The 25,586-nt window shown below is 44.4% G+C and overlaps 1 protein-coding gene across 1 annotated transcript; it reads right to left on the reverse strand.

The window, feature by feature from the left end:
• Positions 1-700: 700 nt before the first annotated feature.
• Positions 701-22,018, reverse strand: borcs7 (BLOC-1 related complex subunit 7). Its single transcript, XM_060842508.1, has 5 exons — positions 21,858-22,018; positions 13,731-13,793; positions 11,945-11,988; positions 10,874-10,894; positions 701-1,967 (listed from the first exon to the last, which is right to left on the reverse strand). The coding sequence occupies exons 1-5, from the start codon at positions 22,005-22,007 to the stop codon at positions 1,916-1,918; spliced, it is 330 nt and encodes a 109-aa protein (XP_060698491.1). The 5' UTR covers positions 22,008-22,018; the 3' UTR covers positions 701-1,915.
• Between the last annotated feature and the right edge of the window lie 3,568 nt (positions 22,019-25,586).

The following is a 25,586-nucleotide window of genomic DNA, read 5'->3' on the forward strand; positions in this document are numbered from 1 at the left end:
TATGCTCGAAACGTCGAATTCCCTATTCCTGAGATGCTCCCTAATCTGCTGTGCTTTAACCAGCAACACATTTTCAGCTGTGATCTCCAGCATCTGCAGACCTCATTTTTTACTCGATGATTTCAGGCAGAGTCAAGTCTTCAAACAGTTTCAATCAGCTGCTTGTAAGATGTGATGATGATGATTAATGATAAGATTGTGGAAACAACTGCTACCTCTCCTTGCTTTTTAAATTTTACAGTCTGAGTTTGAGGGCGGCACGTTGGCACAGTGGTTAGCACTGCTGCCTCACAGCGCCTGAGACCCGGGTTTAATTCCCGACTCAGGCGACAGACTGTATGGAGTTTGCACGTTCTCCCCGTGTCTGCGTGGGTTTCCTCCGGGTGCTCCGGTTTCCTCCCACAGTCCAAAGATGTGCGGGTCAGGTGAATTAGCCATGATAAATTGCCCGTAGTGTTAGATAAGGGGTAAATGTAGGGGTATGGGTGGGTTGCGCTTCGGCGGGTCGGTGTGGACTTGTTGGGCCGAAGGGCCTGTTTCCACACTGTAAGTAATCTAATCTTAAAAAAAACATAAATTTCATTAATACCACTGAGTCAGCTATAGAGGAGAATTTAATGTTACAGAGTTGAGAAGCAAAGGTCTTAAATAAAATGATATCAGTTAAAAATAGACAATAAAGACATTCAGGACAAAAAGAGAACAAGAAATAACACATTGCATGTGTGCTTTAATAATTCAGCTTGAGTTATTAAATTCAGTTTTGTAACAAGTAAAAAAAAAATCAGATATACATTTTAACATCACAATGCATGATTACACATATTATACAGAGGGTTCTGCTACAGTATATTAAGCCTGCATGTTAACTTGGTACTTATTACATTGTCACATTCCTGGATACTAGTGTGCAGAATGAGGCAGTTTGCATATACACAGGGGAAGCATGGACCCAAACAACATTGGAAAAGGAAAGATTAAGGCAGCAGTCACCACAAAGACAAGCTGTCAATAATTCTTAAAGAGCTGGGATCTCTCCTACATTGGACAATGTAACAAAATGTTAATGCCACTTCCACTGACAAATATAACTTAGCAGTGAACCTTATACAATATTAATCTGAGGGCTCTGAAAGCCTGTTTTGCCAATGTTTATGGAGTTGTTCAATTCGATATGAAATACACTTTAAAATGCCTATAAATCACTGACAAACGCCCTTATCACTCCTTATTTTTCCAATGGTAATTTAGCTAAGAATATTGACAGCGCACCATTGATGTTTAACCCAGGAAGCAATTAGAACATATGCAAAGCACTCAATTCTATCACTGTTCACGAATACATTTTAATGTATCAGTGCACTGACATTACAGTATCAACCTTGTAAGAAACATCAAATATTAGGTACAGCAGTATTATTGTCTGGATTCTTCTCCTCAAACATATCAATTCTCTACCTTTAACTGCGCATTCAAGTATTAATGACTTAGAAATTCATATCAGTACTGCATACATAATGACTATAAAAGTTGCACTGCAAAGTCAGCACTTTCAGACTCTGCACAAGATATAGAATTCCCCATTATCTGATCCCCCTCCCCTGAACTATCATGTAAAGGACTGTAGCCAATCTTGTTGTTAATAATCTATACACATACAAAGCCAACTTGTTCATACTCAACAGGCACACTATGTATCTGACCTGAGCAGAAGCCACTGTGTTTTTCATCACCACTAAGTCAAAGGAGCACCTGGAAAAGGTTCTAAACATTGCACATAAAAGCTGAATGGTTTGCTTAAGAACATGGTTCTTGGTGGATTGTAGCTCTCACAGTTTCCTTCCCTCCGCCCCTTCATACTTCACCACCTGCAGGGCTTCAGCTCCTCTTATTCACCTTCACGCCATCTTTCATCTCATTTCAACAGATGCTTCAGCTGGTCTTGAAGATTTGTAGAAAGTTCAACACTGTCAAAACATTTAATTAAGGGAGGAAGAAAATGGGTTATTTGATCTGGTTTTACACCAACATTTCTTAATTTTATAAATATCAGCATTCCTCCCTCATGATTTTAGCTTCCAGCAATCAGGATAATAGATGAAATAACTTGTGTCAACTGAGAAATATTTATATCTTAAGGAGGTACACTTGTTTCGTGTTTGAACATGCTGCTTTTTCAATACCTGAGAGAATAAATACTGCTTTATATCTGTTCTCATTCATTTAACTTGATATGAATATATGACTTAAGACCAAGAGTGGGTAATTTGGCTCATTGAGCTTCTCCAGCATTCAATAAAACCAAGATGTGGAGGGGCCGGTATTGGACTGGGGTGGACAAGGTCAGAAGTCACACAACACCAGGTTATAGTCCAACAGGTTTATGTGAAATCACAAGCTTTCAGATCACTGTGTTATGTGACTTCTGACTCAATAACTTACAGTTGACTGGATCACTCCATATCACCCTCTACCTCTAAAAATCTTTCAATTCCTTACTTGACAAGAATCGATCTACTTCTGTCTTCAAGATATTCAGAAGGCATGTTTTTGTAATGTAGATTTCTAGAAGGGATTTGATAAGGTACAACATAAAGGTTATTGGGGAAATTAGAAGTTTGTGGTGCACAGGGTAACATGGATAGCAGATCAGTTAGCTAATTGGAGCAGTAGGCATGAATGAGTCATTTTCTTGTTGACAAGATGTAACGAGTTGGACACTACAGGGAACAGTGCTGCAGCCTCAGGTTTGTATAATTTATTGACGTGTCTTGGGAGCCCTTGCTCTAGATTGTTCCACAAGAGGAAACATCCTTTTCACATTCACCCTGTTAAGGCTCCTCAGGATTTAATGTTTCAAGCCGTCTGTCTCTCTTCATAAGATAATCTGCCCACTCCAGCTATAAGAGTCGAAAAGTGTGGTGCTGGAAAAGCACAGCAGGTCAGGTAACATTCAATAAGTAGGAGAGTCGACGTTTCAGGCATAAGCCCTTCATCAGAAATGTGGAGGGGGAAGGGGACTGAGAGATAAATAGGAGGGTAGGGGTCGGGTTGGGGAGAAGATAGCTGGGAAGGCGATAGGTAGATGCAGGTGGGGGATAATTGTGACAGGTAGCTGGGGAGGGTGGAGTGGATAGATGGGAAGGAAGACCAACAGGTAGGACAGGTTAAGAGGGCATCTCCATTCCAGGTATTAGTCTGATAAACTTTCTCTGAACCACTTCTAACACATCTACATTTTTCCTTAAATAAAGAGACCAATACTGTACAAAGTATTCCAGACATAGTTTCACCAAAGTCCTATATAACTAAAGCATGTGACTTCCTTATTTGTGTTCAATTTGCCTCGCAATAAACAATAACATTGTTAGCTTTCGCAATTACTTGCTGTAGCTGCATACTTACCTTTTGCAATTCCTTCACTGGGATACCCAAATCTTTCTGCATGTTACAGCTGTGCAGTCTTTTACCATTTAGTTAGTTTTTATTCTTCCTGCCAAAATGGTCAATTTCACCTTTCCCCACATCACCCCACCTGCCAGATCTTTGCCTACTCACACAAGTTATCGATATCCTCTCATAGTCTCCTATATCCTCTGCACAACCTACTTTCCTCCCTCTCTTAGTGCCTTTAGCAAACTCAACAACATTTGATCACTTCATCCAAATCACCTCAATAAATTATAAAATCTTGAGGCTCCAGCACTGATGCCTATGGTATATGGCTCATGACATTTTGGCAATCATAAAGTTACTTGTTTATGCCTGTTTCCCGTTAGCTAGCTAGTCTACAACCTAATAGGTAACCCTCAATACCACAAACTTTCTGCAATAACCTTTTGAGTTTGCACCTTATCAAATCCTTTGTGGAAATCTAAGTACAGTCCGACTGCAGTTTCCCTTTGTCCATAGGCGCACTTCTTAATTAAACATAATTTCCTTTTCACAAGATCATGGTGACCTTGCTTGATTAACTTGAACCTTTCTAAATGCTCTGCCATAATGTCAGACTTTAATAATAGCATCTAACATTTTCTCAATAACAAATATAAAGCTAAATTTCAATCTGTAGTTTCAGTCTCCTTCCCTTTCTTGTACAATCTAATTAAAATATCCTGTAATTGCAATGAATCACATGTAAATAAATGTTAAGATTGAAAATTTATTTGACTTGTGACTCATTCTATCATTACCACTGAGAGTTGTCAGCTATTTCACACACTGCTCATCTGACATTTCAACTAGTGAAAGCTTCAAGTAAACAAACACTTTTGCTTTATTTGCGCCATTATTTAGGAGCACAGATTTTTATTATAATTTGTGGACAGAGGTAAAAGACCTCTCAATCCATATTTATCAATTTCCTTAAAAGGCAAATCTTTAACTTGTGTCTTGACAGATTCTCTCCCCATATCCCTCTTCTTCTCCCATAACTTGCTTTGGCCCCACAACCTTCTGTGCTCCTTCAGTCGGGACCTCTCACACATTCCGATTTTAACTTCTTAATCGTCAGTTGTGCTTACATGTGCCAAGGCCCCAGCATCTGGAAGTTCCTCCCCACACCTCCCTTTTCTTACAATTTTGGTCATCAGTCCTCACATGTTCTTACATGACTCGATGACAAGACTTGTATGATAACACCTTGGGATGTTCACACATGATGGTGCAGTATAAACAGAAGTTGGTGAAAATGAGTGATTTTCAAGCAGCTACAACATGTGACTAAGTATATGTATGATCAGCTGGAATGAGTGGAAAAGGGTCAAACATGTTTTTTGCAAGATGTTTTCGGAAGCAAGACATTTTGAAAGGTCACCACCAGTGAATGTTAAGACATCTCTGAGGAAGACCATCTCTCACACCTGGTGAAGTTTGGTGTGCGTGTGGGGGGTGGGGAGTGAACTTCAATCCACAAACAATCTAAAGTCTTATCCTTCCTCAGTGAGCATCAGATTATTTTTCCCTACCTACAACAACAAAGAAATTCAGCACAAACTTACAGAGACAGTTAGGTATAGAACAGAAGAACATAGACACTACAGAACAGCAACAGAAGCTTCTGCCCATCATGTCTGGGCTAACTATGATGCCATTCTAATCTAATTCCATCTGCCTGCATATTGTCCGTAACCTTCTATTCTGTGTCTTTATATGTGTTTATCTAAATGCCTCTTAAATGTCGTTATCGTACTTGCTCTACCATCTCCACTACCAGGGTGTTCCAGTAGCTACTACTCTCTGCACAAAAATCTTCCCTCCAACATCGCCTTTAAACTTTCCTCCTCTCACCTTAAACCTATGCCTCCTAGTATTTGGCATTTCCACCCTGGGAAAAAGACTTCGACTATCTACCTTATTCATTTCTCTCAATTTTCTACACTTCTATCAGATTGCCTCTCAGCCTCTGACGTTCTTGCAAAAACAATCCAAATTTGTCCAACATCTCCTTGGTAAATTTCTTTTTCACCCTCTCCAAAGCCTCCACATACTTTCTATTGTGTGATGACCAGAACTGCACACAATACTCCAAATGTGGCCTAATTAAAGTTTCATACAGCCGCAACATGACTTGTCAACTTTTATAATCAACGCCCTGACCGATGGAAGCAAGCATACCTTCTTTACCATCACTTTCAGGGAGCTCTGGACTTGCATTCCAAGATCCCTCTGTATATCAATGCTTCTAAGGGTCCTGTCATTTACTGTATACCTTCCTCCTACAACTGACCCCCCCCAAATATATCATCTCATACTCGTCCAGATTAAACTCCACCTGCTATGGCTCCTCCCTACTTTCCAAATGATCTATATTCTGCTGTATCCTTTGACAACCTTCCTCACTATGCGGGACACAATTTTCATGTCTGCAAACTTACTCATCAGACCGCCTACATTTTCATCCAAGTCATTTATGTATATTACAAACAACAGAAGTCCCAGCACTGATCCTTGTTGAACACCACTGTTCCCAGACCCTCTAATCAGAAAAACTCCCCTCAACAACTACTCTCTGTCAGCTCTGACCAAGCCAATTTTGTATCAGGAAAGGAGAGGTCACCCTGTTGGGAGTTTTCTATAGGACTCTGAATCGTTCCAAAGATGTAGAGGAAAGGATAGCAAAGATGATTCTTGATAAGAATGAGAGAGACAGGGTAGTTGTCATGGGGGACTTCATTTTCCAAATATTGACTGGGAACACTATAGTACGAGTACTTTAGATGGGTCAGTTTTTGTCCAGTGTGTGCAGGAGGGCTTCCTGACACAGTATGTAGACAGGCCAACAAGGAGCAAGGCCACATTAGATTTGGTACTGGGTAATGAGCCCGGGCAGGTGTTAGACTTGGAAGTAGGTGAGCACTTTGGGGATAGCGATCACAATTCTGTTATATTTACTTTAGTGATAGAAAGGGATAGGTGTATACCACTGGGCAAGAGTTACAGCTGGGGGAAAGGCAATTATGATGCGATTAGGCAAGATTTAGGAAGCATAGGATGGAGAAGGAAACTGCAGGGGATAGGCACATTAGAAATGTGGAGCTTATTCAAGGAAAAGCTACTATGTGTCCTCGATAAGTATGTACCTATCAGGCAGGGAGGAAGCTGTAGAGCGCGGGAGCCGTGGTTTACAAAGGAAGTAGAATCTCTGGTCAAGAGGAAGGAGAAGGCTTATGTTAGGATGAGATGTGAAGGCTCAGCTAGGGTGCTTGGGGGTTACAAGGTGGCCAGGAAAGACCTAAAGGGAGAGCTCAGAAGAGCCAAGAGGAGACATGAGAAGTTGTTGGTGGATAGGATCAGGGTAAACCCTAAGGCTTTCTACAGGTATTTAAGGAATAAAAGAATGACAAGAGTAAGATTAGGGCCAATCAAGGATAGTAGTGGGAGTTGTGTATGGAGTCAGAGGAGATAGAGGAAGCACTAAATGAATACTTTTCAACAGTATTCACTCTAGAAAACGACAATGTTGTCGAGGAGATTACTGAGACACAGGCTACTAGGCTAGGTGGGATTGAGGTTCACAAGGAGGAGATATTAGAAATCCTGCAGAGTGTAAAAATAGGGAAGTCGCCTGGGCCGGGTGGGATTTATCCTAGGATCCTCTGGGAAGCCAGAGAGGAGATTGCCGAGCCTTTGGCATTGATCTTTAAATCGTCATTGTCTACGGGAATAGGGCAGAAGACTGGAGGATAGCAAATGTAGTTCCCTTGTTCAAGAAGGGGAGTAGAGATAATCTTGGTAATTATAGACCAGTGAGCCTCACTTCAGTTGTTGGTAAAGTGTTGGAAAAGGTTATAAGAGATAGGATTTATAATCATCTAGAAAAGAATAATTTGATTAGGGACAGTCAGCACGGTTTTGTGAAGGGTAGGTCGTGCCTCACAAACCTTATTGAGTTCTTTGAGGTGACCAAACAGGTAGATGAGAGTAAACTGGTTGATGTGGTGTATATGGATTTCAGCAAGGTGTTCGATAAGGTTCCCCACAGTAGGCTATTGTACAAAATGCAGAGGAATGGGATTGTGAGAGACATAGCAGTTTGGATCAGTAATTGGCTTGCTGAAAGAAGACAGAGGGTGGTGGTTGATGGGAATTGTTCAACCTGGAGTCCAGTTACCAGTGGTGTACCACAAGGGTTGGTGTTGGGTCCACTGTTGTTCATCATTTTTATAAACGACCTGGATGAGGGCGTAGAAGGGTGGGTTAGTAAATTTGCAGACGACACTGCATTATAAGAAGGATGTGTAAGTTTTGGAAAGGGTGCAGAGGAGATTTACTACGATGTTGCCTGGTATGGAGGGAAGGCCTTATGAGGAAAGGCTGAGGGACTTGAGGCTGTTTTCATTAAAGAGAAGGTTGAGAGGTGACTTAATAGAGACATATAAGATAAGCAGAGGGTTAGATAGGGTGGACAGGGAGAGCCTTTTTCCAAGAATGGTGATGGCGAGCACGAGGGGGCATAGCTTTAAATTGAGGGGTGATAAATATAGGACAGATGTCAGAGGCAGTTTCTTTACTCAGAGAGTAGTAAGGGTATGGAATGCTTTGCCTACAACAGTAGTAGATTCGCCAACTTTAAGTACATTTAAGTTGTCATTGGACAGGCATATGGATGTACATGGAATAGTGTAGGTTAGATGGGCTCAGATTGGTATGACAGGTCAGCGAGGAAAAAGTGAGGTCTGCAGATGCTGGAGATCAGAGCTGAAAATGTGTTGCTGGAAAAGCGCAGCAGGTCAGGCAGCATCCAAGGAACAGGAGATTCGACGTTTCGGGCAAAAGCCCTTCATCAGGAATGAGGAAAGTGTGTCCAGCAGGCTAAGATAAAAGGTAGGGAGGAGGGACTTGGGGGAGGGGCGATGGAGATGTGATAGGTGGAAGGAGGTCAAGGTGAGGGTGATAGGCCGGAGTGGGGTGGGGGCGGAGAGGTCAGGAAGAAGATTGCAGGTTAGGAGGGCGGTGCTGAGTTCGAGGGAGGGCTTATGCCCGAAACGTCGAATTTCCTGTTCCTTGGATGCTGCCTGACCTGCTGCGCTTTTCCAGCAACACATTTTCAGCTCATGACAGGTCAGCGCAACATCGAGGGTCTGTACTGTGCTGTAATGTTCTATGCTAATTTTGTATCCAACTTACTGAAATTGAAAAAGAACTGAAAATAACCCACGTCAGACACATGGAGTACAAGGTTTAGATTTGATTTGAAAACTGTGTTGACCTTTCCCCAATGTCACTCTTTAATTCAGGCATTAAGTTATTTGGCATACACCTTGTGTACTATTCTTTAATGAATATGCTACACTATTAGACAATCTACTGTGTATTCAACATATCTGTCAGTTATCCACATGCATGTGTGTAGTAAAACAAAAGAACTACAGATGCTGAAATCTGAAACAAAGACAGAAATTGCTGGAGAATTTCAACAGGTCTGACAGTATCTGTGGAGAGAAAGCAGAGTTAATGTTTCGACTCCAGTTCTGAAGAAGGCTCACTGGACTCAAAACATAAACTCTGCTTTCTCTTCACAGGTACTGTCAGACCTGCTGAGTGTAATGACTATGCATTATGCAAGTAATAAAGTATTAGCTAACCAATGCATCATCATACCAACCTCAACAACACTTCTGCAATTCTCCCCACGTGCAGCAAGTGAAAATATAGCCCAGGAAAAAAATCAGCAACATTTAAAAGGAGAATTAAAGTGGGCAAATATATTGTGGGTGAGCAGTCACCACCTTGCACTTCCTGATTCTGATTGACTTATAGAGTCGTGGAATGGCACAGTCATCAACTAACCTAGTCCCACTTGCCTGATCCTGGCCCATATCCTTCCAAACATTTCTTATTCACATACTTAACGTTGTAACTGTAGTCGTATCCGCCACTTCCCCTTCTGGAAGTTCATTTCACACATGAACCACCCTCTGTGTAAAAAAAGTTGTCCCTCGTGTCTTTTTTAAAACTTTTCTCCTCTCACCTTAAAAGTATGCCCCCTATTTCTTGAAATCCACCACCCTAGAGAAAAGACACCTGCTATTCATGTCATGTATACCCTTTATGATTTTCTAAACCTCTTAAAAGATCAGTTCTCAACCTCCTATGATCCACTGACAAAGGTCCCATCCAGCCTCTCGTTATAACTCAAACATTCCATTCCCAGCAACATCCTAGTAAAATCCTTTCTGAACCATCTCCACTTTAATAATCTCCTTCCTCCAAAAGGGTGACCGGAACATCACAGTATTCCAGAAGAGGCCTCACCAACATCCTGTACAACCTTAACTTAGTGTCCCAGCTCCTGTACTAAAAGGTCTGAGCAATGAAGGAATGCTACATGCCTTCTTAACCACCCAATCTATGTGATGCAAACTTCAAACAATGATTTACTTGAACCCCTAGGTCTCTCTGTTCTACAACATTACTTTTAATTGTATAACTCCTGCCTTTATTTTACCAAAATGCAATGCCTCGCGCATTTATCCAAATTAAATTCCATCTGCCAATCTTCAGCCCATTGACCCAATTGATCAATTGTGCATTTCCAGTGTTTTGTGGCTTCCTTATAGATTTCTAGCATATTGAAGCATTGTCTGATGCTGAACCGGGTTGTATGGATATCATGCTGTCCTGTTTGACCTTGAACTGAGCTTTCAACCTGTTATCTTCTCTATCTGCAAATCTGCTGGTGACGACCTCCACAACCATCACACAATGCCACCCTATCACAGCTCACCTGCTTTGGAATCCCTCAGTCACATAACCCAAGACTAGTATGTGTTGGGATCCATTATTAAGGTTAGGCAGTGTAAGAAACTTTATTGTTAGGTAGTGCTCACGTAAGGTAGTATTAGCAAGTCTGGAAATTGTTAGCTTCACTAGACAACAGTAAGCCATTATGTTACACTAAGAACAGACTGAAACGCTGATGGCATAATGAGGCCCCAGGGAGGGTGAACAGATAACAGGACATTGAAACCGTGTCTAGATACACGTAGCTCAAACTGAGGTAATAGAACGTTATCAGGCGAGACCCAATCACATATGAAAATTCTGAGTTTTACCAAATAAGGATGTAGCACTGGGATGCGAGGGGCTAAAAGCTAGACAAAGAGAACAATAGATCAGAAGGCGCTTTCTCCAGTGAGCAGTAAACATCTCACTGTATTTTTTGTGTACGGCTCTCTCTCATTAAACCAGCTTATATTTTGAATCAGATCCAGTGTTTCTCTCCTTCAAACGAACACGGGGACGGTAGCTCCGTCCTAACATATGATACTCAGAAATGGAGAAATCAAGATACTCCTTCCATAAAAAATGATCACATTTTAACTGAAGTTAAGTTTACGAATCTGCAAACAAGACTACAGCAAATACTCACTTTTTCTGTATAGCTTCCTGCCTGAGAGGGAGGAAGAAGTTTACGGTTAGTTAAAAGAAACTTAATTGCAAGAATATCAAATACATTTTACCAAAAGTATTTTCTTTGGAGTCTACAAGTCTGCTTCCCATTTATAGAAAAGATATTAACCAACATAATACTGAATCCCAGAAACCATAGCATGAATTACTCAAAATAGCATTCAAGTTCAGCAGGTAAATGTTCTATTGGTCTTTATTTTAAAAGAAGTGGAGTATAAAAGGTTTTGCTAAAAGGCACTACTCAGAACATATCTGGAACACTGTGAACGATTCTGGGTCCCTTACCTAGGGAGAGATATACTGGCATTGGAGATAGTCTAGAAAAGATTTACTCTGCTGCTTCCAATCATGGAGGGATTTTCATATGAGGAAAAGTTGAATAGGTTGGGCCTGTACACATTGGAGTTTAGTGAAATGAGAGAAGACCTTATTGAAACACTCAAGATTATTGGGAGGCTCCCCAGAATGGATGTGGAGAGGTTGTTTCTTCTTATGGAAGAGTCTAGAACCAGAGGGGATAATCTCTGAGTAAGAGATTGCTGTGGAATTCTTTACCACAGCGGACTGTTGAAGCTGAGCCATTAAGTGTATTCCATGCTGAGACAGACAGATGGTTAGATCAATAAGGGGAGCAAGGTTTATAGGGAAAAGACCATAAAATGAAGTTGAGGATTATCAGATCAGCCATGATCTTGTTGAATGACACAGCAACCTCAATGGGCCAAATGGTTTCCTTTTGCTCCTGTGTCTTTTGGACCTTCTCCTGAAGCCCAATTACTGTGAACATTTTTATATTCCGAATTTCCCTCAGTTTCTTGTTCTCTTCCTCCAAATTTTCCTCCTTTCTTGAGTCAAACTCTCACGGGAACTTCTCAATTTAGTGGCAAGTTCCCAGGGTTTGACAACTTTACTCTGAACATTTTTGTAAAAGTCAGGTGGAGCTCAGAATCTGACATTGGATGATAAAAAAAATTAAAACATTGGATAGGGAAGAAAGGAAGAACACAAAGAGAAAAGGAATAATACTTACTGGTACTGTAGATGTGTTGTAATAATTGCCATTTTACGCAGGCTCTGTCAAAAACAAGGACCAAATGATGAACACAATATTGTGAAGAGATGAAGTGATCAAGAATAATGAAGTGAAGTTAACAGAGCTGAAAGAAACTATAATGACTCTTTTTATTCTATGGAATTTTACATACCCCAGTCTCTGGACCATTATCTATCCTCGAGCAACAGAATTAAAATATGTGTATCTGGTCATGAGCACATTGCTTGCAGGAACGTGCTGTGTGCACACAGTATTTCCTCATGTTCACAGAATACATTTCACTGACTGAAAAGTACGTTGAAAAACTTGAGGTTGTGAATGTGATGATATTATGGCTTTAAGAGTTGTATTTTGTCCTGGTGTTTTTTGTTTGAAGAGAGTTCTTAAGGCAGAGGTTCTGAGCTGCCAATTGAAAATCCATAAACAGCTTGTGAAGCCTTGTTTTTTTTAAGTTGGAACAATAGAAGCAGCCTGAATGGGTGGAGTCAACCTCCTACAGAACCAGGATTTTTAGTTTTAGGTTTTCAATTGCATTTATTGCTGGGGTCTTGAAGCTGGATGTGGAAGCTGCCATATATCTCTCCCCGCTACTCACTCTCCCTGTCACCCAGAGTCTTCTCTTGATGTTTTTCCTCACCAGAATTGCGTATGAGACAATCTATTTTATTGACTTCGCCTTTGCAAGGGGTGTTTTTTATGAGATTTTACTACACTAAAACATTTATTGTTTCATAGTAAAATAATCTATTATTCTGTTAAGTTTTCCAATACAGCCAGAGTCATACAATGTGGAAAGAGACCCTTTGGTCCAACTAGTCAATGCTTAACATAATCCCAAAGTAAACTAGTCTCACCTGCCTACTCCTGGCTGGTATCCCTTTAAACCTTTTCTATTCATGTACATATCCAAGTATCTTTTAAATATTGTAACTCTGTGACCACATCCACCAGTTCCCCAGGAGGTTCGTTCCATACGCGAACCACCCTCCGTGTAAAACATTAGCCCCTCGTATCTTTTGCAAATGTCTGTCCTCTCATCTTAAATATATGACCCCAGACTTTAAATCCCCCATCTTCGTAAAAAAATACAACTACCATTAGTTATTCCAATTTCTTATTTTAGTTGTTGTATTTCAACCATAGCGAATCAATAAAGTGTGTTTTGTTCCAGATCTGGTAGTTTAACCAGAACACACCACCTTACATTTAACATTAAAATAAGAAAAAAAGCTAGCTTCTGGACTATATGCTTAATATATTTTGAGGTGGTTTGATCTGGTCCATAACATAAAAGAGACCACATGGCTACGGCTTTTCCAAGCTTCAATTTAAAGAAATTCCACCAAGGTGCATTTTCAAATGCAGGTGACTAATTTTATATTTCACACAGACCAATCTGTGTGTTCTGTACACCAAGCATATAAGTGCTGATTCATTCTCAGGGGACTCTGTGTATTGTCTCTCATGAATTGTGACCAAATTTTCACAATAATATGACGGATGGGCCCTTGATTTAACATCTCACACAACAATAATGGATGAGATTGCACTGGGAGTGTCAGCTGAGGTTTGAGCGCTGGACCCAGCAGTGAAAGTACAATTGTCAAAACCTTTTTATTGTAGATATACTTTTTGTTGATTCTGACAACAATATAAACAGGTGCTGTGCTTTGAGAACCAGCTGCCAAGTAAATAACATTATGAAAGGAACGTTTCCCAGGGGACTGCTTTGATGCAAGTGGTTAAGAGATGAAGTACTCACATCCTCAGAGTGTAGTATCGAATCCTCCTGCATCACCATGTTTCTAGCTGCTTGACCAAGGAGCTGAAACCAGAAACAAAATCACAATTTACTCCTTAAAACACTGCAGACTGGGGAACCTTTGTAACAGCAAATATTAATGGTTCACCAGGTAGAATTAACATACACTACTGCAATTCTCAGAACTTTCAGGAACTTCAACTTTGTTTTTTTTGGAAGTAGAGTCTCAATGGAGTGTATTTCACGAGTAAAATAAAATCAAAAACAGAAATGATATTTCACACCACAGGCCACTTCCAGAAGTAATGCAGTGGCTGTGAAACAATAATTGATATTATGAAGCCAAGTTGTCGACACCAAGATAACTTGGAGGAGGAATATAAGCAACTAGATTATCTGATTTACTGTGGTTAGGGGGGTACAAAGTGGCCAAAGCATGTGATTTTCTTCCAATGGTACTGTAGGATTTTTATATCTATCTGAAAGGAAATATGAGAGCTCATTTCAGCATTCCATCCAATAAAAAATCTTAGACAGTGAAGTAGTTCCTCAGTCATCGGCTGAGATTACGTCCTCAAAGTTCAGCAGCACAGTTTGAGTCTGTAACCCACCGACTCAAAGAGGAACCATCACTGAAAGAAAGTGAGTGGAAACCCACTGAGGGTACAGCTGATGTTCAACATTGGGTCCACAGGCAGGGACACTACCAATGAGTGTTCAAGTCTCACCTACTCCAGAGGTGTGTAATAACATCTCTGATCAGGTTGATTAGGAAATATCAAACTGACACTTAGCACTTAATGATTGGATGAAGTTGGCAAACAAAACAGCCACAAGACGACGGAAAGAAAACTTCAGTTGTTCAACAACTACTGATTTAAAGGTTCATAAAAAAGCCTCGACCTTCAACTAGATTGAAATATTCTAACTGGAACAGCCTTGGAACATCAATAGCAGCTCCTGAACAGAGACTTCTCTACCTTGACCGGTATAAAGACAAGGGCAGAAATAAAGGACAGTAATTCTCCAAAGGAAACATGCTGTGCCTTTGGAAACAAAAAAGGACACAACACAGATAATCTTAAAAAAACTCCATAAATAAGTAAACATCAATAAATGCTTTGTTCATATTTACCTTCCTTCAAATTATTCTCACTAACACCAAAACAAGTGTTAATAACCCCAGGAACAACTCAAATGAAAATCGATCACTATATGACTAGGTACTTTCAATAATTCAGACTGACTGTTTCTTTTACTTGCTTGCATTCAGTAGAGAGGGTTTATCTCTGCCACAATGTGTTAACTCAATGTTATTACAATTATGCCACCCTTCCTCGAGTCTTCTCCCTGACTAGTTTGCAATCAAAGCCCCAAAAAGAAAAAATACTAATTCTGAAATTAGAGGAATCTTAGGAATCTGCAGACCAATCCCATATCCAACAACCTGCTCTGAAAATGCTGCTCATATATTTTGACAGTTGTGACAAACTCCACAACAGCTGCCACAAACCACATATTCAAATCAAATGACTTTCTTGAAACAAAATTAATTTTTCCCATCTCCCATTTTAAAAGATTTTTGAAAAAAATCCAGAATTCACATCTGCATATTCACCAAAAACGAATCCATTCTTTCCTGGGCTATATCCTATCAGTACTCCAAAACTTGTTGATATCTTTTGTTTAGGTTTTGAGATTTATTATATACAGGTTAAGAGGAGAAAACATTAGCTCTGTCTCAATGCCACAGGTAAATTTCACTTACCCACCAGTTCACTCAGTGTCAATGCTGAATATCTGCAAACTAAAATAGATCCAAAGAACCCCGAAACAAAATCCTCTTTTTGGGAAGAACAACATACTTATTTGCAGTCAACATCCATTCCTAACGATAACACTCTATATCGTCCTTGGTAAAAACAATGACTACAGATGCTGGAAACCAGATTCTGGATTAGTGGTGCTGGAAGAGCACAGCAGTTCAGGCAGTATTCCTGATGAAGGGCTTTTGCCCGAAACGTCGATTTTGTTGCCCCTTGGATGCTGCCTGAACTGCTGTGCTCTTCCATCTCCACTAATCCAGAATCTATATCGTCCTTGCCTGGCTCATGTGGGATTTCAGACTCACAGCAGTGCAATCGTCTCTTAACTGCCCACTGAAATGGTCCAGCAAGCAAGTCAGTTGTATCAAAAAACACTGCAAAGCCTAAAGAAAGGAACACACTTGGAGATACGGCCCTGGTGTTGAGCTAACACTGGAAACAAAAATTGCAAAACCTATCCCAAGTTAGATCCCATGGGACTCGGGCTACAAAAGTGGCTTAACGATAATAGACAGAAGAGAGTCGTTTTCACAACTGGAGGCCTGTGCCCAGCAACATTCTGCAGGGATTGGTACTGGGTCCACTGTTGTTTATATAAACAATTTGGATGGGAATATAGGAACGTGGTTAGTAGGCTTGTATAAGACACCAAATTGCTGGTGTGGGAGATAAGGAGGAAGATTATCTAAGATTTTAAAGTGATTTTGATCAATTGAGCCATCTGGCCAAAGTGTGGCAAATAAAGTTTAATTTGGATAAATGCAACATATTGCATTTTGTTAAGACAAATATGGGCAGGACCTCTCTAGTTAATAATAGGGGCCTGCGAAGTGTTGTAGAACAGAGAGATACAGGGTTTCAAATACATAGTTCATTGAAAGTTGTATCATAAGTAGACTCAATAAAGGTGGCATTTGGCACATTTGCCTTCATTGCTCAGACCATTGAGTATAGGAGTTAGGAAATCATGTAATTGTCGTACAGAGCATTGGTGAGGCCATGGTTGGAGTACTGTGTTCAGTTCTGGTCGTCCTGCCAAGGGAAGGATATAATTAAGTTGGAGAAAGTGCAGAAAAGACTTACGAGGATGTTGCCAAGACCACAGAGTTTGGGTTATAAGGAGAGGTTGGATAAGCTGGGATTTTTTTCACTGGAGTGTAGAAGGTTGAAGGGTGACCTTATTGAAGTCTATGAAATCAGGTAGTATGTAGATATGGTGAATAACAAAGGTCCCCTACAGTGGTGAGTTCAAAGGTAAAGGGCATAATTTTAAGGTGAGAGGGGCAAGATTTAAAAGGGGTATATGGGATGAACTGCTGAGGAAGTAGTAGGTGCAGATATTGTTACAATATTCAAAATAAAATTGGACAGATACAGGAATAGGAAAGGTTTGGAGGGATAAACAACAAAAATGCTGGAGGAATTCAGTAGATCAGGCAGCAACTATGAAGAGCAAATAGAGTTAATGTCTGAAATCCTTCTTTGGTATTAGTAGCAACTAGGAAAAGGTGATATTAATGCTCGATGATAGAGAGTGGTTGGGGAAGGAGTGAGTGGATAGGTGGAGAGGAGGCCCAGAGAAAAACAGAAAAAGAAAGGTTGACAGACAAAAGGATTGTTGATAGTGAGCCAGGGAATATTGTGTGCACTTCTGGAATTCATAGTATAAAAGAGATGTGATGTCACTGGAGATGGTGTGGAGGAGATTTACCAGGATGTCACCTGGTCTGGAGAGTTTCAATTAGGAAGAGACATTGGACAGACGGGGCTGGTTTTCTTCACAGCAGAGGAGATTGAGGAGGGGTCGTGACTGAGATTTATACAATGATGAGGGAACAGGTAAAGTAGCCAGAAAGAGACTTTTCCTTCTGGAGAATCTCACCCATTTCCTCTGACTCCACACATAACCTCCCTCCTTTATCTTTGAGTGAGCATACGCTTTCCTTCGCAATCCTCTTGTTCTAATATGTGCATAAAATGCTTTAGGATTCTCCTTAACCCTGCTGGCAAAGAACATTTCATAGCCCCTTTCAGCCCTCCTAACTCCCCACTTCAGCTCCTTCTTACTTTCTCTGTATTCTTCAATGATTTAGTCTGTATTTAGTTGCTTCGACCTTGGGTATGCTTCTGTTTTTGCAAGTAAACTGAACATTTCCCCGTATCCAAGGCTGCTGAATCCTGCCATTCCTTGCCTTCATTTTCACAGAATCATGTCTGTCCTCCACTCTTTAAAAGATTCCCACATCTCAGATGTGGATTTACCCTCAAATTGTAGCTCCCAATCCACATTCTCCAAATCTTGCCTAATTCAGTTGTAATTGGTTAAGGTAAGAGCCAGGAAGTGTAAAGGAGATGTGAGGATAAACTTTTTCACCCAGAGTGTAGTGAGAATCTGGAACTCTCTGCCTGTGACAGTGATAGAGACAGAAACCCTCAGAACATTTAAGTATTTAGATGGGCAAAAGTGAGGACTGCAGATGGTGGAAACCAGAGTTTAGATTGGAGTAGTGTGGAAAAGCGCAGCAAGTCAGGCAGCATCCAAGGGGCAGGAAAATCGACGTTTCAGGCAAAAGCCCTTCATCAGCATCACTCAGATTTAAATTTTAGATAGGCACTTGCGATGCCAAGGCTATGGGTCAAGAGTTGCAAAATAAGATTAAGATAGGTGGATTATTTGACTGATCGGGATGTAATAGCCTTTTTCCACTGCTGTAGATCTCTATGGCTCTAAGAGAAGCTAGCTAGGTGTTAATGTGGGAGAAAGTGAGGACTGCAGATGCTGGAGTATCAATGTTGAGAGTGTGGTGTTGGAAAAGCACAGCAGGTCAGGCAGCATCTGAGGAGCAGGGAGAATCGATGTTTCAAGCATAAGCTCTTCTTCAGGAGCTATGAATAGTGGAAAATGGGTTGGCTGCATTAATAACAACCCATTTCCTTGAAATGTTAGCTTGCTTTCTCTCCATGGATGTTGCCTGACCCGCCGTGATCTCCAAAACATCAGTCCCAGAACGTTAACTCTATTTCTCTCTCTCTCTACCAATGCTGCCAGATCTGCCAAGCATCTCCAGCATCTTCTGTTTTTATTTCATGTTTAGACCTAGAGTGGGGTGGTGATAGTACCTGGTCACAAACAAAAACAGAAATTGCTGGAGAATCTCAGCAGGTCTCAAAGCACCTGTGGAGAGAAATCAGAGTTAATGTTTCAAGTCGAGTGACCCTTCCTCAGAATCGCACACAAGGGGATGCACAGAACTGTACGGGGTCTCCCAGTCATTCAATGCATTGCCGTCCGTGGGATCTTGCTGTGTACCAAGTGGACGCCAGCCATTACAAATGACGCCGTTGGCGGTGAGGCACTCATTCAGTTCCATGAGGGGCGCCAGCTAGGGTCACCAGGTCAATCTCTTCCCAACTCACCCCTCCCTGTGGAGTTCATCTTGAGCTCAGGTCCTTTTGGGAGTTCTAAGGGTGGGGGGGGGGGGGAATGGTGGTGGCACGGGCAAATTGACCCTGAATCTCCAGGAAGAGGGGGAGGTCAGTGAACCACTATCACTGGGTCAGACCTCCCCTGCAGCATCCTTGTGTGGGTGAAGGGCAAGAAGGTGAGGGGATGGGGATCGGAGTGGAGAAGTAGGGGAGGGAGGCGATGGGGAGAGGGGTTAGGATAGATCATGGGGGGGGAGCAAGAGGGGGAGGAGAGGCAAGAGGGGTTGGGCAAAGGTGACGACTTGTGGTTGGGTGACAGGGTGGAGGTTGGGGGGAGGGGAGAGAGTGGGGGTTCAGTGGAGTGACAGGATGGGGGTTGGGGGAGGGGAGAGTGACAGGGTGGGGGTTGGGGGGAAGGGAGAGTGACAGGGTGGAGGTTGGGGGGAAGGGAGAGTGACAGGGTGGAGGTTGGGGGAGGGGAAAGTGACAGGATGGGTGTTGGAGGGAGTTGGGGGGGTGATAGGCTGGAGGTTGGGGGGCTGAAGGTGGATGGTGGGATGGGGTGGGGGTTGGGGAGACTGACAGGGTGTGGGTTGGGGGGTGAAGGGGGGGTGGGGTGAAGGGGGGGTGGGGTGAAGGGGGGGTTGGGGAGACTGACAGGGTGGGGGTTGGGGGGCTGAAGGTGATGGTGGGGTGGGGGTGGAGGTGGGGGTGAAGGGGGGTGAAGAGGGGGTGGGGTGGGGTTTGGGGAGACTGACAGGGTTGGGGTTGGGGGGATGAAGGTGGATGATGGGGTGGGGTGGGGAGTGTGAAGGTGGATGATGGGGGGGTGGGGGAGTGTGAAGGTGGATGATGGGGTGGGGTGGGGAGTGTGAAGGTGGATGATGGGGGGGGTGGGGAGTGTGAAGGTGGATGATGGGGGGGGTGGGGAGTGTGAAGGTGGATGATGGGGGGGGGGAGGAGTGTGAAGGTGGATGATGGGGGGGGTGGGGAGTGTGAAGGTGGATGATGGGGGGGTGGGGAGTGTGAAGGTGGATGATGGGGGGGTGGGGGAGTGTGAAGGTGGATGATGGGGTGGGGTGGGGAGTGTGAAGGTGGATGATGGGGGGGGGGGGGGAGTGTGAAGGTGGATGATGGGGTGGGGTGGGGAGTGTGAAGGTGGATGATGGGGGGGGGGGGGAGAGTGTGAAGGTGGATGATGGGGTGGGGTGGGGAGTGTGAAGGTGGATGATGGGGGGGGGGGGGGGAGTGTGAAGGTGGATGATGGGGGGGGTGGGGAGTGTGAAGGTGGATGATGGGGGGGGGGGGGGGAGTGTGAAGGTGGATGATGGGGGGGAGTGTGAAGGTGGATGATGGGGGGGGGTGGGGAGTGTGAAGGTGGATGATGGGGGGGGGTGGGGAGTGTGAAGGTGGATGATGGGGGGGGGTGGGGAGTGTGAAGGTGGATGATGGGGGGGGTGGGGAGTGTGAAGGTGGATGATGGGGGGGTGGGGAGTGTGAAGGTGGATGATGGGGGGGGGGAGTGTGAAGGTGGATGATGGGGGGGGGTGGGGAGTGTGAAGGTGGATGATGGGGGGGGGGGGAGTGTGAAGGTGGATGATGGGGGGTGGGGAGTGTGAAGGTGGATGATGGGGGGTGGGGAGTGTGAAGGTGGATGATGGGGGGGGGGGGAGTGTGAAGGTGGATGATGGGGGGGGGGGGGAGTGTGAAGGTGGATGATGGGGGGGGGGAGTGTGAAGGTGGATGATGGGGGGGGTGGGGAGTGTGAAGGTGGATGATGGGGGGGGGGGGGAGTGTGAAGGTGGATGATGGGGGGGGGGGGGGAGTGTGAAGGTGGATGATGGGGGGGGGGGGGAGTGTGAAGGTGGATGATGGGGGGGGGGGGGGAGTGTGAAGGTGGATGATGGGGGGGGGGGGAGTGTGAAGGTGGATGATGGGGGGGGGTGGGGAGTGTGAAGGTGGATGATGGGGGGGGTGGGGAGTGTGAAGGTGGATGATGGGGGGGGGGGGGAGTGTGAAGGTGGATGATGGGGGGGGGGGAGTGTGAAGGTGGATGATGGGGGGGGGGGGGGGAGTGTGAAGGTGGATGATGGGGGGGGGGAGTGTGAAGGTGGATGATGGGGGGGTGGGGAGTGTGAAGGTGGATGATGGGGGGGGGGGGGGGAGTGTGAAGGTGGATGATGGGGGGGGGGGGGGAGTGTGAAGGTGGATGATGGGGGGGGGGGGGAGTGTGAAGGTGGATGATGGGGGGGGTGGGGAGTGTGAAGGTGGATGATGGGGGGGGTGGGGAGTGTGAAGGTGGATGATGGGGGGGTGGGGAGTGTGAAGGTGGATGATGGGGGGGGGGAGTGTGAAGGTGGATGATGGGGGGGGTGGGGAGTGTGAAGGTGGATGATGGGGGGGGGGGGGGAGTGTGAAGGTGGATGATGGGGGGGGGGGGGGAGTGTGAAGGTGGATGATGGGGGGGGTGGGGAGTGTGAAGGTGGATGATGGGGGGGGGGGGAGTGTGAAGGTGGATGATGGGGGGGGTGGGGAGTGTGAAGGTGGATGATGGTGGGGGGGGGAGTGTGAAGGTGGATGATGGGGGGGGTGGGGAGTGTGAAGGTGGATGATGGGGGGGGGTGGGGAGTGTGAAGGTGGATGATGGGGGGGGGGGGGGAGTGTGAAGGTGGATGATGGGGGGGGGGAGTGTGAAGGTGGATGATGGGGGGGGGGGGAGTGTGAAGGTGGATGATGGGGGGGGGGGGGGAGTGTGAAGGTGGATGATGGGGGGGGGGGGGAGTGTGAAGGTGGGGGTTGGGCGATGATGTGAAGACCCCCCCCCCCCCCCCGGGTTTATGTGGCAGTGTAAGGAGCTGGGTGTCCGCTCCGGTACCTCTGAGCTGCGGGACCCCTTCAGGATCTGTTTGGTGAGAGCGATAACATCCGTGGTGCAGGTGGAGACCTTCTCCGACAGTAAACCCTTCACCGACTGCCCGTACCGGGCCTGAGCGTCCGCCGCTGTCCCCGCCGCCGCCGCCGCCATCTTACCCCCCGGCGCCGCGACGGGAAGCCCAGGGCGCCCTCTCCGCATTTCAAAACCGCGAGCGCAGGCTGCATCAGGCACAGGCAGTGGGACAGGGACAGGCAGTGGGACAGGGACAGGCAGTGGTTCTGGGACAGGGACTGGCAGTGGTTCTGGGACAGGGACAGGCATTGGTTCTGGGACAGGGACTGGCAGGGGGACAGGGACAGGCATTGGTTCTGGGACAGGGACAGGCATTGGTTTTGGGACAGGGACTGGCAGGGGGACAGGGACAGGCATTGGTTCTGGGACAGGGACAGGCATTGGTTTTGGGACAGGGACTGGCAGGGGGACAGGGACAGGCATTGGTTCGGGGACAGGGACAGGGACAGGCAGTGTCATAGAGTCATAGAGATGTACAGCATGGAATCAAATCCTTCAGTCCATCCTGTCCATGCCGACCAGATATCCCAACCCAATCTAGTCCCACCTGCCAGCACCCGGCCCATATCCCTCCAAGAGTGTCCTATTCATATACCCATCCAAATGCCTCTTAAATGTTGCAATTGTACCAGCCTCCACCACATCCTCTGGCAACTCATTCCATACACGTATCACGCTCTGCGTGAAAAAGTTGCCCCTTAGGTCTCTTTTATATCTTTCCCCTCTCACCCTAAACCTATGCCTCTAGTTCTGGACTCCCTGACCCCAGGGAAAAGACTTTGTCTATTTATCCTATCCATGCCACTCCTAATTTTGTAAACCTCTATAAGGTCACCCTTCAGCCTCCGACGCTCCAGGGAAAACAGCCCCAGTTTGTTCAGCCTCTCCCTGTAGCTCTGATCCTCCAACCCTGGCAATATCCTTGTAAATCTTTTCTGAACCATTTCAAGTTTCACAACATCTTTCCGATAGGAAGGAGACCAGAATTGCACGCAATATTCCAACAGTGCCCTAACCAATGTCCTGTACAACCGCAACATGACCTTTCAACTCCTGTACTCAATACTCTGACCAATAAAGGAAAGCATCCCAAACACCTTCTTCACTATCCTATCTACCTACGACTCCACTTTCAAAAAGCTATGAATCTGCACTCCAAGGTCTCTTTGTTCAGCAACACTCCCTAGGACCTTACCATTAAATGTATGAGTCCTGCTAAGATTTGTTTTCCCAAAATGCAGCACCTCACATTTATCTGAATTAAACTCCATCTGCCACTTCTCAGCCCATTGGCTCATCTGGTCCAGATCCTGTTGTAATCTGAGGTAACCCTCTTCGCTGTCCATCACACCTCCAATTTTGGTGTCAACCACAAACTTACTAACTGTACCTCTTATGCTCGCATCCAAATCATTTATATAAATGACAAAAAGTAGAGGGCCCAGCACCGATCCTCGTGGCACTCCACTGGTCACAAGCCTCCAGTCTGAAAAACAACCCTCCACCACCACCCTCTATCTTCTACCTTTGAGCCAGTTCTGTATCCAAATGGCTAGTTCTCCCTGTATTCCATGAGATCTAACCCTACAAATCAGTCTCCCATGGGGAACCTTGTCGAATGCCTTACTGAAGTCCAAATAGATCACATCTACCACTCTGCCCTCATCAATTTTCTTTGTTACTTCTTCAAAAAAACTCAGTCAAGTTTGTGAGACATGATTTCCCGTGCACAAAGCCATGTTGAATATCCCGAATCAGTCCTTGCCTTTCCAAATACATGTACATCCTGTCCCTCAGGATTCCCTCCAACAACTTGCCCACCACCGAGGTCAGGTTCACCGGTATATAATTCCCTGGCTTGTCTTTACCACCCTTCTTAAACAGTGGCACCACGTTTGCCAAACCTCTAGTCTTCTGGCACCTCACCTGTGACTATCGATGATACAAATATCTCAGCAAGAGGCCCAGCAATCACTTGTCTAGTTTCCCACAGAGTTCTTGGGTACACCTGATCAAGTCCTGGGGATTTATCCACCTTTAACCATTTCAAGACATCCAGCACTTCCTCCTCTGTAATCTGGACATTTTGCAAGATGTCACCATATAGTTCCTTACAGTCTATATCTTCCATATCCTTTTCCACAGTAAATACTGAGCCAAATTTTCATTTAGTATCTCCCCAATTTTCTGTGGCTCCACACAAAGGCCACCTTGCTGATCTTTTCTCTCCCTAGTTACCCTTTTGTCCTTAATATATTTGTAAAAACCCTTTGGATTTTCCTTAATTCTATTTGCCAAAGCTATCTCATGTCCCCGTTTTGCCCTCCTGATTTCCCTCTTAAGTATACTCCTACTTTCTTTATACTCTTCTAAGGATTCACTCGATTTATACTGTCTATACCTGACATATGCTTCCTTCTTTTTCTTAACCAAACCCTCAATTTCTTTAGTCATCCAGCATTCCCTATACCTAACAGCCTTCCCTTTCACCCTGACAGGAATATACTTTCTCTGGATTCTTGTTATCTCATTTCTGAAGGCTTCCCATTTTCCAGCCGCCCCTTTACCTGCGAACATCTGCCTCCAATCAGCTTTCGAAAGTTCTTGCCTAATAGCATCAAAATTGGCCTTTCTCCAATTTAGAACTTCAACTTTTAGATCTGGTCTATGCTTTTCCATCACTATTTTAAAATGAATAGAATTATGGTAGCTGGCCCCAAAGCGCTCCCCCACTGACACCTCAGTCACCTGCCCTGCCTTATTTCCCAAGAGTAGGTCAAGTTTTGCACCTTCTCTAGTAGGTACATCCACATACTGAATCAGAAAATTGTCTTGTACACACTTAAGAAATTCCTCTCCATCTAAACCTTTAACACTATGGCTGTCCCAGTCGATGTTTGGAAAGTTAAAATCCCCTACCATAACTACCCTATTATTCTTACAGATAGCTGAGATCTCCTTCCAAGTTTGTTTCTCAATTTCCCTCTGACTATTGGGGGGTCAATAATACAATCCCAATAAGGTGATCATCCCTTTCTTATTTCTCAGTTCCACCCAAATAACTTCCCAGAATGTATTTTCAGGACCCTCAGCACAGCTGTAATGCTATCCCTTATCAAAAATGCCACTCCCCCTCCTCTCTTGCCTCCCTTTCTATCCTTCCTGTAGCATTTGTATCCTGGAACATTAAGCTGCCAGTCCTGAGCCATGATTCCATAATTGCTATGATATCCCAGTCCCATATTCCTAACCATGCCCTGAGTTCATCTGCCTTCCCTGTTAGACCCCTTGCATTGAAATAAATGCAGTTTAATTTATTAGTCCTGCCTTGTCCTTGCCTGCCCTGACTGTTTGACTCACTTTTGTCCTCACTTGTACCTGTCTCAGATCGATCCCTTTCCTCACTATCTCCCTCGGTCCCACCCCTCACCTTATTTGTCTGAATCCTCCCAAGCAGTTCTAGCAAATTTCCCTGCCAGTATATTAGTCCCCTTCCAATTTAGGTGCAATCCGTCCTTATTGTACAGGTCACTTCAACCCCAAAAGAGATTCCAATGATCCAAAAGTGTGAATCCTTCTCCCATACACCAGCTCCTCAGCCATGCATTCATCTGCTCTATCCTCCTATTCCTGCCCTCACTGGCTCATAGCAGTGGG

Source organism: Hemiscyllium ocellatum, chromosome 22 (assembly GCF_020745735.1).
Source record: "Hemiscyllium ocellatum isolate sHemOce1 chromosome 22, sHemOce1.pat.X.cur, whole genome shotgun sequence".
Lineage (NCBI taxonomy): Eukaryota > Metazoa > Chordata > Chondrichthyes > Orectolobiformes > Hemiscylliidae > Hemiscyllium > Hemiscyllium ocellatum.